Source organism: Malania oleifera, chromosome 7 (assembly GCF_029873635.1).
Source record: "Malania oleifera isolate guangnan ecotype guangnan chromosome 7, ASM2987363v1, whole genome shotgun sequence".
Lineage (NCBI taxonomy): Eukaryota > Viridiplantae > Streptophyta > Magnoliopsida > Santalales > Ximeniaceae > Malania > Malania oleifera.
The window spans coordinates 78214315-78228076 of record NC_080423.1 but is presented as its reverse complement, the minus strand read 5'-3'; the positions used below and the strand labels follow the sequence as shown (position 1 = coordinate 78228076).

Here is a 13762-nt window from a genome sequence, read left to right as displayed (position 1 = left end):
TTCAATAAATGGCTGATTCCTAAGGTAGGTGAAGGAGATTTGTTTTTAATGTCTCTAGTTTTGTAAATCCATATTGGTGGAATAAATAACATGAGAGAAATATATAATAAATAAGAGTGAAATTAAAATTGAAAAACTATCTGTACCTGCTTATTTACTATTAAGAGAAGTATTAAGGGAATGCCTCTTCATCCCCATGAATTAATTAGGCCTCAAAAATGAACCTGGCGATACCATTATGAAAAACAAGTGCACAAAATACTTTTTTCGATATTGTAACCTTATAAAAATCAGAACCCATATTGGAAACGTTGCAACAATTTTTTTTCGTTCTAAGTATTAGTCTTTTAATTATCTTCCTTAACAGATAATTAACCCTATTAACCTTATATCCTTCTTTAATAGTTTAAGGGGTGCATTTATAATGCACATCATACCTCAAGGAGTGTAAGGGTATTTTCTCCTCTTTATTTTGTAAGGTGAAAAACAAAAGAATGAAACAAATAAATTCGCTATTTCATCGTGGCAAAAAGTAACAAGACTATACGAACAGTGGGTAGAAGAAACAAATACAAGGACAAATTAAATATAGTGCATAAATATAGTAACAGATACATTGACAAATTAATACATGGGCAAGTTAAATATAGTACAAAATGTAGTAACAGATACAAGGGCATATTAAACTGTAAATTTCATGTCTCTGATTTCTCCGGTGGAGTCGACACGAGTATTTTAGAAACTTAGAAATCAGAGAAACATATGTATTGCGTCTGTCAATGCAAAACAATAAGCTGGGAAAATATTAGAAAAATAATACATACATACACTAGTGAATCAATGAACAGAAATTTAATTTTACATATCACTAACCTTCTATTTTTCTTAATCATAGAACAAATTTTCATTTTTAATGGTACTTAATATTTAAAGAAAATATACTAATTAATCTTTTTTTCTCTCCTTCTCCTAAATGATTCAAACAGAACCTAAAGCATATTTGCTAATAATTTTACCAAAAACAAAGGCAATTTTATGCTGAGCAATGCTGGTGCCGAGCAAAGCCTAAACACCACCTGCACTGAACACATGAGTGGCGTCATCCTTCACAGGCGATATGCTGTTGTGTCGTCAAAGAATAAGCAATATGGATGGTAAACGTGATACATGGCCTGAAATTATATTTAGTCTTTTACGAGCGATATATCACCCTAACAAAATCATAAAATCGCTTCACCTGCTAAATGCTGATTTTTTGTACAGAGAAACATGCATCTAGCTTAAATAGGTTAACTGAGGCCACATAAGGATCAAGCTCAACTCGATTTAGCCACAATGAGCTTTAAACAACCTAGAACTCGGGCTTCACTTGGTCCCTTGCAGCCCTAGCAGGAAAAAACCACAGAAAGAACCCAAAGGCACACCATGCCAAGTTGGCTGCCCTCAAAATGTCAGACAGGTTAATAGTTTCCCAACAACCTGCATTTTTATTTTTTTTTCACTTTTTCGTGGTACATTTGCAAATCTACAGATCTGAATTGTGTATTTACCTTTTCTAGGTTGCTCCAGTAGCAAATGGAAACCCTGCAGCTCAAGAGAACCACCTTCGCTTTTTGTGAGACTCAGATTTATGCCCTACCAATAGAGAGAACTACACTGTCATTGTCGAAATATTTATTGTAGCAATTTTTTGTGCAATGAAGGCCTACATTAAATTGCCAGTTGTAGGACCTGTGGCAGGTTATCTAATTAACAGCTAAAACAACCAAAACGACCACTGATTCAGTAAATCTCTTTCCATCAGAATACCACAATTTTAAACTTCAATATGCTCATCTTGTCAATGAGGCTATTCATCGCAGACCATCGTGACAAGATTCGATTGCAGGTGACATGGCATTCCATGATTGGTAGGACCCCAGATATTCAGCAGGGCCCTACCAATCACAGGATGCCACATCACCCCACAATGGCATCCCACTACTCACCCCACAATAAATAGAGTTTCCCTCATCTTATGGAAAAGATGCTTTATCTTAGCAGAGAATCAAAGCTACAAGAAATTCAGAGATATCAAAGATAAATTGCATCAAGCTAGTCTCAGAACAACTTGTTTATTTTACAATTTTTTCAATGCCAACCTACTTCATGAAACAACATACATGGGATGCCATGCCCCCCCACCCTGCGGGGCAGCTAACAGTCTGAGGTGGACCAATACAAGGTTAACTCTCTTTCCTACTTCAAATCAACTTTGTGTGATAGTTACTTAAGTTGGCATGTTTCTGCGACTTTAACAAAATTTATTTGATAAAACCAGGCTACTGTTTACTGCTTGGTGATTTCTGCATCCAAGCTTCCATTTCTTTCTTTCCAATGAAAGATAATGATAGGAACTCTATTTTCATGTTTACCTGCGCCATGGGACACAAAGAAATCACCCAACCCATACAAATAATATAACAAGGTGTAAAAATTGAAAATTAGCGATTCTTACACCAGGGCAAACTCTCATTGGCAGTTTGAGGTTTATTAATTTAATGAGAATGTTCAATTACCTTTCCAATTCGTTTTCATTTTAATTATATAAATTTTGAAGTTCTGTCAGATGATTTTTTGGAGTACTTTGGGCCCGAAATACAACAACAACAGAACCAAGTCTTAAGTCCCACTAGGTGGGGTCGGCTATATGAACTTTTTTCCACCAATTTATGCAGTCAATAATCATTTCCTTTAACAGATTCATGGATCTTAAATCCTTACAATCTCTTTCCAAATTATTTTAAGTCTAACCCTACCCCTTCTACTGCCCCTCGCAGGAACTAACTCACTCTTCCTCACTGGCACATTATGTGGCCTACGTTGCAAGTATATTTATAAATAGTATAGATGATGGTATAAAATGAAAATATTCAATAGATATCATAACACTTCCTTTTCCTCTCATAGAAATCCACAATGTATGTGTCAATGGCATCTGCGCGAACAACAGAGATAGCTTAAAACGCATCTCAAGTTAAATTGTTTTTAAATGTCTCAGCAGCATTTGGAGAGTACCAAAGATGGCAGAGGAAAATGGTTCATATTACGTAGCCCAATGGGAGAAAGGAAAAGAGTTCATCCTACAGAGACCAAGGTGAATGTACCAAGGGAGAGAAGTCATTGCTTAAAAAAGGAAACAAACCTCCAGATGATTCTGCCACATGCAATCCTTCTTGAATCCCAGTAACTTGACGCTTCTGAAAACCATTGTCCAAAGAATTCATCAGTGTTCAGTAATTTTATTTGAAATAGTAGAACTGTGTAGCAAAAGAGAAGGGGAAGCAATTACAGCACCCATGTAAAACTAAGGAAACAAGGAAAATAAAAGAATAAATTATAAAATTTCGACCAAGAGAATATGAAAAATAAAACAACTAGGAACATCAGGTGAAAGAAATAACCACATGCAATATATTGAGATTGAAAAGACCTTGCACCTAAAACAGGATTTGAGACTCATAGAATTTGTTATAGAGCAAGACAACCAGGACATGTATAAAGAAAAGACCCAATAAGATGGAAATCAGGAACGACAAATAAATCAACAGTATTCCCATTTGTAATACAACAAAATAAACGAAAGACAGCTAGCAGGACACCATTTAACGAGTGTGCTTAAACTGTTCAATTCTCTTCCCTGTGTGCCAATAATCATGGCCAGCAACACCCATTTGCCAGCTAAATATGGCTTTGAGGAATTTTCCATCAAATTTAGGAAGCAGTATAGAGAGTTGATGACAGGAAGAGCAAACACCCATATCTTCCACCAAGGAGATGGAAAACTCACATGGTGATGCCCTTTCCCATTAAATTGCCCTCTCTCTCTCTCTCTCTCTCTCTCTCTCTCTCTCTCTCTCTCTCTCCTTTTTTTTACCTTGTGGGGAGAGAGAGAGAGAGATGAGGATGAACAGATTTGAGAAGAGGTTTCATGTCGTCCCAGCAGCCAAGATATGGACAGCCCAAAAATCTACTAGGTCACTGGATCAATGCTACAACTGATCAGCTGAGATTTGATCTGTGACTGCTCAAGGAAAGAAGGATACAAGAGGCAGTAAAAAATTTTAAGGCATAAGGAGGAAATGAGATTGAGGATTTGATCAAGATAGGAATAGAAAAGGGCAAGAAATCACTCAAAAGGAGTCAATTGAACCACCGATTGTGTTGTACACTTCCAGACCTACCAACAACCAAACCTAATATGGAAATCACCTTTTTCAGGCAGACAGGATTAGATTGGTTGAGTGGGTTGAGTTTTCATAATTTTTGTTATAAAAAAGGAAAATTAATAAGGAAAAAAAGGCATATAATATCAATACAAACAAGATAATTAGATATCCTCCTATGGGAAACAAAAGAAAAGAAAGAAGCAGAGGACAAACAATTAAAGAAAAAGTAGAACAAGATAATCAAGCTAACAAAGCCATCCAATCCCAAAGAATTATATGAGAAACAAAATATGAGAAGCAGAACTTGCTAAAGCAATGGGATGAATAAGCCCACAAAGAAGCAAAGGAAAACAATTCCGTCTCAAAGCAAATGTAAAGGCATAGAGCAACAGCACCAGTGTTCCTTTCTAATCAAATGCCCCCAAAAGATCACAGACTGCACACAAATGCAATATGCTTACATCCTTACACCTCCCAAAGCTCCTAAAGAAGTCAACCAGAAGATCTCCAAATAGCTAAGCAAACCCAAAACATACACAAGAAGTCAAATAACTCATTCTAAAATCTATAAGCCACCAAATAACGGAAGCATTGATGAGAATGTGACCCATCACTAGGTAGCACATTTGACAAGTTGCTGCACAGCCCTACTGTTGTGCAAATGAATGCGCAGCAGAAACAAACGATCTTACAACGCAGCAACCAACAGTGAAATATACAAAAAAACACAATCACGTAGATTGTATGAAAGCAATAAAATAATGACACAAAGAATTACGTGGTTCGGCAATGCCTACATCCATGGGAACAAGCGGTATTGATTTTTCACTATCTTCTGCTAAAAGACATATGGATTACAACATACAACATGTATATATAACCCTCCCAGAGGTTTTCCCCCTCAAAACCCAAACTATATAACTTCCCAATTCAAAATTCAAAAACCAACGCTGAGTAACCGAGCAAAACCGTCGACGGTTTCAGACATAACATCGACTGTTTGGTCTTCGATGGTTTAATGCCGAGACCAAACAGTCGATGTAACACAACAAAACAGTTGACCGTTTCTTCAACACCTCAACAAAACCGTCAACGGTTTCAGGAAAACCGTCGATGGTTTGGTCCTACAAACTAGCATCTCTGTTTTCCACCTTGTTTTCTCTTTGTACATGCATTCCACTCAACATATGAGCCACATATTATAACAATCTCCACCTTGGCGAATATACATCCCTAAGGAGAAAATCGAAAACATAACCAGTTGCTCCACCTAGGACAATAGGTTGGGACTGCCTCCCGCATAGCAACTGGAGACATTAAGTAAGTCCAAACAATGCTTGAACTTATCCGTGGCAACTTCAGCTACTGCCATGTACCCTGACTCAGTTGTAAATAGGGCAACCTGAGACTATACCCTGGACTTGCAACAAATAGGCCCTCCCACAACATACCTTGTTGTAGACCTCCTGCCATCCAAGTCATCTACATAGTCTGCATCCACAAATCCCACAACTAATGGATCACTCTATTGCTTGTCGAACATGATGCTATAGTTTGAAGTACCTTTTGACAGCTTGTGCCAAAATCGGTCTTGTACTAACCATAGCATACATCAAACATCACTATCACAAGCCGAGCTTGTTCAAGGCATTATGCTTGCCTGTGACTGCTTGTCTCGTGCATTGGGGATGGGTTCCCATCATGTAAATACTAGTTTAGGTTTATTTTCTACTGCTTGATTCTCCCTACGCCAAATAAGGTAGTATGACTCCTCGGTCACTTTGATGTTTCCTAGTGCCAGGATGAAAATTGCATGTAAAGCTCTTTAGGAGAGGGTGAGTGTTCATCAATCTTGTAAAACTCACTAGCTATTGTCAACATGTTTATCCTACCTGCCTCCCTCGCTAAACACACAATGTTAACGGAGGTGTTGCTAATGAATTACGTTGCTTCAATGTTTACTGCTTGCTTGTCACTGCTTTCATAACTGCTTCCGCTGATATTTGATTAAATGCAAATGAAAGTGTTTTTTGGATGAATTGTGGTAAGCGATAGGCTAGCTAGTTAAGCAAAAGTGCTTTAACTAGCGCCGCACAGTCCTTTCACAAAGATGTGAAAATAGTCGGCCCGTGACACCTGGTATCAGAGCTTGGTCAATTGCGACGTGAATTCAGTTACCTTCATTGTGGGAGGAAAGCTTTGGTAAATGACCATGGCACCAACCAATGTTGAGAGAATCAGTGTGCTAGAAGCACAGGCTGAGACAACAGCCAACAATGTGGCCACCGAGATGGCCCAACTGAGAGAATTTGTTGATGTAGTGATGGGATCACAAAAGCATCAAGCAAGTTTGATAGGTGAAATTTCAGAGGACTTTCACCATACTGTGGAAATTTTGTAGTCTAGGATAGCCATGGTTTTAAATAACGGCCGCGACCGTTATGCAACGCCGTTACGTAACCATTTTTTGGGTTACCAATAGGGGTGTACACGGTTCGGTTTGGTTCGGTTATTTCCAAAACCGTCAACCGAACCGAACTGCTCGATTTTTAAAACTATTGAACCACTACCAAACCGCATACTGTCGATTTATTACCAAACCAGACCGTCAACTTTACAGTTCGGTTTGGTTATTTCAGTTTTAACCGAATTTTAAACAATCAAGCAAAAAATATATTAAGGCCAAGTTGGGCTGGCATCCACAAGCCACAGGCCAGGCCCACAGCCAATATTATTGATTTAACTAAGCCAAGGCTTTGAATTCAAAGCCCAGCACGACAGCAAATGAGAGTGTGGTATGGTTCATTTTAACAGGCAGATCTAACTACAATATACAAGGTGGGGAAACTTTTTCCTTCCCATTTCCAACCGATGTGGGATGGCTAGCAGCTAGGGGTGTACACGGTTCTTACATTCCCCTACTCTATTTTCTTCCTTTTCAATTTTTTCCTTCACACGCACATACTGACATACATATATATTATTATATACAGAAATTAATTAATTTTAATGCTTTATTCCGGCTGCATGTCTAAACCCTGTGATTCACACCAGAGAAAATGTGGGTGTGAACTGCATTGCAACATCGGTGTGGAAGATGTGGGCGTGAGCTGCATTGCTGCATCGGTGTGGAAGATGTGGGCGTTGGCGACTGGTGTGCGTGTGAGCGTCGCTGTGTCAACATGGGGCTGGGACTTGGGAGGAAGTCAAAGGTGTTGTGACTTGTGAGGAGAGAAGGTGTCGGCGTTGGTGTGGGCGTGAGCATCGGAGGGAGCGAGAGGTGTTGTGAGTCTTGTGACTTCACTTACTTGTGATTGTGATTTGTGAGGGCACAGCAGTCGGCGACTCGGCACTCGGCAGCTACCAGGACCTGGAGTGGAGTTCGGTCTTCCCAAATTATAATCAGTTTTCGGTTTTTTACAGTTCGATTTTTAAATGGAACCGAAACCGAAATTGAAAAATTGGTTTTAATATATTCAAAACTGAAACCGAAGACCGAAACCGAAATATCGAACCGAAGCTTCAAACGGTTCGGTTTCGGTCCGATTTTCGGTTTTCGGTAAATTTTGTACACCCCTAGTTGCCGATACCGTTACACACCGCAAAATTGGTGGGAAGAAAAATCACGGCCGTAGCGGCCATTACAAACCGCGACCATTACGTAAAGGCCGCTACAGCCGTTACGTAACCACTACAGGACTATTACACCCAAAAAAATATTTTATTTTTTACTTTTTCTTCTCACTTTTTCCCTCTCTTTCATAAATCATTCTCAATATACCATGTGGCGAGAGGGGGGAAAGATTATAATGAGGTTCACAATGATACAAAATTTACTATTTCTTTAAATACTCACAATAGATGCTTTAATTAACAATTTGAAAATACTAACTTGTTAGGAAAATATTTTATTTTGATAATATTAGTAATGTGATATTTATGTTCTATATTTTTCAACTTCAACCTTCTTTCTTTTCTAGCTATTTATATTTGTATTATTCGTATATCTTATGTGTCTAATGGATTAATGGAGTGTATAATGTATTTTGTTCTATTAATTAATTTAGCACACATAAGAATTTATCACAGATAAGAACAATGAGAAGTATAAATACACACACACACATAATTTTTCTATCAATGGTGGTTTAAAACAAATGTAAGCTTGTTGCCCTTACCAAATAATTTAGTTACTCGAACTAAAGGATCCAAAATACACTAAAATTCTTTCCAAGAATGGCTAAAAGCTTAAAACATGCAAGTACGCTAATATGCACAAGGTTGTGTGTGCTTAAAAAAAATTCACGGCCGTTACACCCTTTTCCCGTTATGTAACATCCGCTACTCCCGCTTCCCGTTACACCCGTTACCGTTACATTACGCTACACACAACTGCGATTTAAAACTATGTGGATAGCTGATCTGGATGCAAAGATGAATCTGATGGTTCTTGCTAACACTTCGAGATTTAACAAGACCAAGGTACCAGAACCCAGAACGTATGGGGGTGCCCGTGATTCCAAGGAATTGGAGAGTTTCTTGTTTGATATGAAGCAGTACTTTCGCACTATGACGATGGCCTCAGAACAGGTGAAAGTGGATACTGCGACCATGTACTTGGTTGGTGATGCCAAATTTTGGTGGTGTACCAAGTACAATGAAATTGAAAATGGACGTTGTGTAGTGGATAGTTGGGCAAACTTGAAGAGTGAGCTCAAGGCCCAATTCTTTCTTGAGAACGTTGAGTATAATGCTCGGAAAAAGTTGAGAGACCTCAAGCATACTGGGTCAATCAGGAAATATATGAAACAATTTTCTACTTTGATGTTGGATATCAGGGACATGTCGGAGAATGACAAGTTGTTCTATTTTCTTGAGGGGTTGAAGTCGTGGGCAAGAACTGAACTTCATAGGCAAAGAGTTCAAGACTTGTCCATCGCACAAGTTGCCGTAGAACGCTTGACTGACTACGCTGATGATAATACCGCTTCGTCCAAAGAGTTTGGTTAAGGGGGAAATAACGAAAAAGTATTTTAAGAAGGGCAAACCCAAAAGTGGGGGAGCCGACTATAAAGCATCAACTTCAAACGAAGTTTCATCGTCTTGAGAATTCAACACACCCAATGGGAAGAGTAAAATTCCATGTTACTTGTGTCGAGGCCCTCACAAAGTTATTATGTGCCCACACAAGGGATTACTCAATGCCTTGCAAGCTTCCACTTCAGAACAAGTGGTGGAAAGCGATGGGGAAGAGGAGGATACCCTGATGGTGGGTGCAATGCATTAGGTGAGCGCATTGTAAAAGTAAGCGAAAGCACCGAAAGTTACACAAGCAAATGGACTGATGTTTGTGGATTTGAGGATCAACGGGAAGAGTACCCGTGTTATGGTGGATACCGAGGCGACTCATAATTTTGTTTCGCAGTTGGAAGCATGGAGACTCAACTTATCCTTGGAGATGGATACAGGACGCATGAAAGCAATTAATTCTGTAGCCCAGCCTACTCTAGGAGTAGCCAAGCAAATGATTGTGAAACTTGGGTAGTGGGAAGTGATTGCGCCCTTAAATTGCATAATTAAGTGTTTTAATTCATGCATTACGAATTATATTTTTAATTAAAGGCCTAATTAATCTCAATAAATTAACATTGTGTCATGTTTATAATATTTGAGTTTTATCGAGTAAATTATGAATTTTTGATATTTTTTTATCGCAAGACAATTATTGGAAGCTAAAAACAAACAGTACTTCGTAATTTGTGCTTAACTCTCTCATCCAACCTCCGATTCCGATGATTCAAGATGCTGTAAAAAGATAAGAAAATGCTCTACAATTTTCATGTTTTGCGTTTTGAGAAATACTAACTGCATCAAGGTCGAAATCGGACGTGAAGTTACCATACGCTGTTTCATGGACTGTTACGGCATTATTCCGTAATCTAGGCGTAACTTTCTCGTCCGAGCTCCAAATCGAGACGATTCAAAATTCTGGGGAAAGCTGAGAAAGAGTTCTACAACTTTTGTATTTTGAACTTTGAGAAATACGGACTTCAGTATGGTTGAAATTGTGCTTGTGCGCTAGGCTAGCAATGAGGTGTGTGAGAAGCAAATGAAAAATAAAAAAAAGAGTGGGCCGGATCTTTGATGTGACCCAGCCATGCAAGGTTAAATAAATGGGCAACCCGTGTGTGGTGCGCTTGTTGGCAGAAGGCTAAAGGCATGGAAATGTAAAAAGTAAAAAGAAATAAAAAGCAAGGAAAAGTAAAGGAGGCCAGGGCATTGAAGTAAAAGAGCAGGGGCATGTTAAAGAATTGGAGGCTAAGGGAAAAGTGAGCTAGAGGCGCTGGCAGCAGCTAAGTAGGCGCTGGGGGATTAAAATGTTAAAAACAAAATGAAAAAGTAAAGTCGGGGGTGTAAGGGATTAAAGGGAGTTTTAGTGAGTAAGGTTTTGAGGGTCTTCGGGGTGGGGGTCTGTGCGGCTGCAAGAAGCAGAGACAGCAGCTGCTGCTGCTGTGTTGGAGGAGCTCCTTACGGCCATCTTCCATCTCTCTTTCTCCTTGTCTCTCTCCTCTTGTTTATTTAATGTTATTTTGTTGAGTTATTATTTATGTTTTATTGTCATTTTTCATGAATATTTTAAAGTATTGTTTGGATTATTTATTAATTGAGTATTCATATTTTAAGTTATTGTTGGGTTTATCACTCTCTCTCTTATCTTGTTTATTATTTTTAATGGTGGTTTTAATACATTGTTTGACTAGTTTTAATGTTGGACTGAATATTTTTCGTTACTTTATTATTTGAGTGGTGTGTTAGATTAATCAATGTCTTGTCTTTTATTTTTGTTATTTTGAATGTTTTTAAGGTTGAATTAATTTGTTATTTTAATTTAGTATACATTTAGTCTAGTGATGGGAATGATTTTAGGTTAGATTAATTAGTTTTCTTTTAGTTTTAGTATACATCTAATTTATTGTTCTTTTGAATTGTTGTCTTTTATTTTATTATTGCAAAGATTTATTGTGGAAGTAATTAGACCCAGAAATTTTGGATTGCAAGCATGTGGGGCTAAGTTTCATAACTTGGGTTGTGGATTAATGTCGGTTGTTTTCCATGATTTATTAATTTCCCTTTAAGATCTATTGTTAGGTTTATTTTAATTTATTTAGTTGAACTTTATTTATTGTCTAGCTTAGTCTATGTTCATTTAGTTGAGTCATTGTTAGGTTCGGTTTATGTTTAGATATCGTAGGATCTATCTCTTTTGTCTAAGTCACTATTGTGTAGAGTCGGTTCATTATCCTTAAGTCATTGTTAAAGTTTGATTTTAGTTATCTTTGTTTTGTTATTTGAATGTTTAATTGGTGAGTTGTTTGGTTGGTTTTATGCGTGTTAGGTTCATAGTTTAAATTTTGCGTCATTTTGATTCCATCACAAATTCTCCAAAAACCCAAAATTTCGAATCTGAACCATGTTGAGTAAAATTTGTTTTCTTATTTTCTTCTCCTATTTCACGCTAGTTTAAAACTAATTTGCATTCCCCGTAGAGACGATCTAGCCTATTTGGGCTACTTATTACACGACATAACTCCTATACTTGGGATAGCCTTAGTGCTACTCATTTTTAGAAGTGAGTCAAGTTTTTGGCGCCGTTGTCGGGGAATGTTAGTTTTAGTTTTAAACTAGTTTTTTCCTATTATTTTATTTTTTCTCATGAAAAAGAAAAAAAAAAAAGTTTTGAAGAATATATGGCTACACTTGCACAATACAATCTTATGGATTTTTTGTAGCCTACATGCACCACTGCACCATCTTACACTGTTTTATCTAATAGTGCACTTCATTTCATGACTCAGCGTGGGAGGACGTCATTGATACCTCAGTTCTATGGGATGGAATCCGAGTGTCCTTATCGACACTTGACGGAGTTTGAGTTGACTTGCAATATTTTTTCTCCTAGTGCTAGAATTGATGAATTAACTAGACTTCGTTTATTTACTGCCTCTCTGAAGGATAGAGCGAAGATGTGGTTTAATTATTTGATGCCTCATTCTGTCTCTAGTTGGAATGATATGGAATGTGAATTTCTGCATAAATTTTCCCCCTCACTGAGAACTCAATTTTTGCAGGAACAGATCAGTCACTTCAAGCAAAGAGCTGGCAAGAAATTTCATGAAAGCTGGGAGCGATTTAAAGATCTGGTCAATATGTGTCCCTACCATGGATTTGAATCATGGCGCTTGGTCAACTACTTCTACACTGCATTGACTCCTGACTTGAAACAATTCATCCATACTGTGTGTTCAGGAGATTTCTTCGACAAGGAGCCTGATGAGGCATTGAGTTTTTTGGATCATTTAGCTGACTATGCTCAGCAATGGAATACTAGGATTGACAGAAGACCAATTGCAGCTCAGCCATTGAGAGCAATACATGGTGGAGAGTGGTATGAGACACCCAAAGTTCCAACTGAGACAGATGAAGTCAAAGAAAAATCAAAGGAAGCAAGCTTAGAAGTGAAGAAGTCAGTTAATAAGGAGTACCAACCTGTGGTACCTTATTCTCAGAGATTGGCAGCCATGAAACTGTCTCTCCTGATTGAAGTAAATGTCAAGGAGTGCAATGCTAAAACAAATCTCTGCAGTGGTAAGGTGACTAGTACACCTGATAAAGAGGATGAGCGGAATGGTGAGAGCTTAAATTTCAAGAAACTAGGTAAAAATTCTAATGTTGATGTTTCTAAAGAACCGAAGGTAACTATTCTGACACTTTTTCCTCAGAGACTGGTTCTTAAAGAATTGAATTTCCTAGACAATATACTGAATAAAGATCCTTTCTTGTTAAAACAAGGAAGCCAACCTACACATGTTTTGTATGGTACCTTAGAGAGCATTGATTTAATTGAGGCTATAACTTTTGTGCAGGTAACAAGATTGATTCATTGTGGCGACTCAAATTTGGAGACTCGCCAATTCAATTTATAGACCTGCACCCACTAGATGAGATTCCTCCCGAGCCTCCACCAAACATATTACGATGTTTTTCTTTCCTTTGTTTTCCATTTTGTCTTATTTTAGTTTATTAGCAGGTATATTTTCCTTTAATTTTAGTTTTCCTTTTCCCTTACTGCTCTGCCCAGGTACGCTTCTACTTCCCTCAGTATCATTCTTTTGCTTCTCTTTTCAATCATTGAGGACAATGCTATATTTTAGTTGGGGGGAAAGCATTTGTATGTGATATTGTGTGATGTTGTGTGCTTCCACCTAATGAGTTTTAATGTGATATTTGCATATTATAGATGTTTGCATGTTGGTTAAGCCTACCTTTTGGGAAATATTGGTATTGAGCTCAGAGCATGCTGAATTCCTTATTTGTGAACGTTACATGCCCATTTTTTATTTTTTTTTCTCCTTTTTTGAGGATATGCAACATGTAGAATGTAGTGCAATCAAAGTTTGAATCAAAAGAGAGTTTTATCCATTTCATTTAGTTGTAAGCAAGAGAAGGATGTTGAAAGTCTTGCTACACACACTTCACAGGTTAGAAGACGTAGA

The 13762-nt window shown here is 37.8% G+C and overlaps 1 protein-coding gene across 1 annotated transcript in view; it reads right to left on the bottom strand.

Annotated features, from left to right (window-relative positions):
- Positions 1–804: 804 nt before the first annotated feature.
- LOC131160534 (kinetochore-associated protein KNL-2 homolog) overlaps positions 805–13762 on the bottom strand; it is an 82124-nt gene continuing 69166 nt past the window's right edge. The window contains exons 8-10 of the mRNA XM_058116318.1: positions 3185–3239; positions 1551–1635; positions 805–1076 (exon numbers count right to left, since the gene is read on the bottom strand). Coding sequence (XP_057972301.1) covers positions 1592–1635; positions 3185–3239 — 99 coding nt within the window. The 3' untranslated portion in view covers positions 805–1076; positions 1551–1591. The remainder of the gene's footprint in view (positions 1077–1550; positions 1636–3184; positions 3240–13762) is intronic.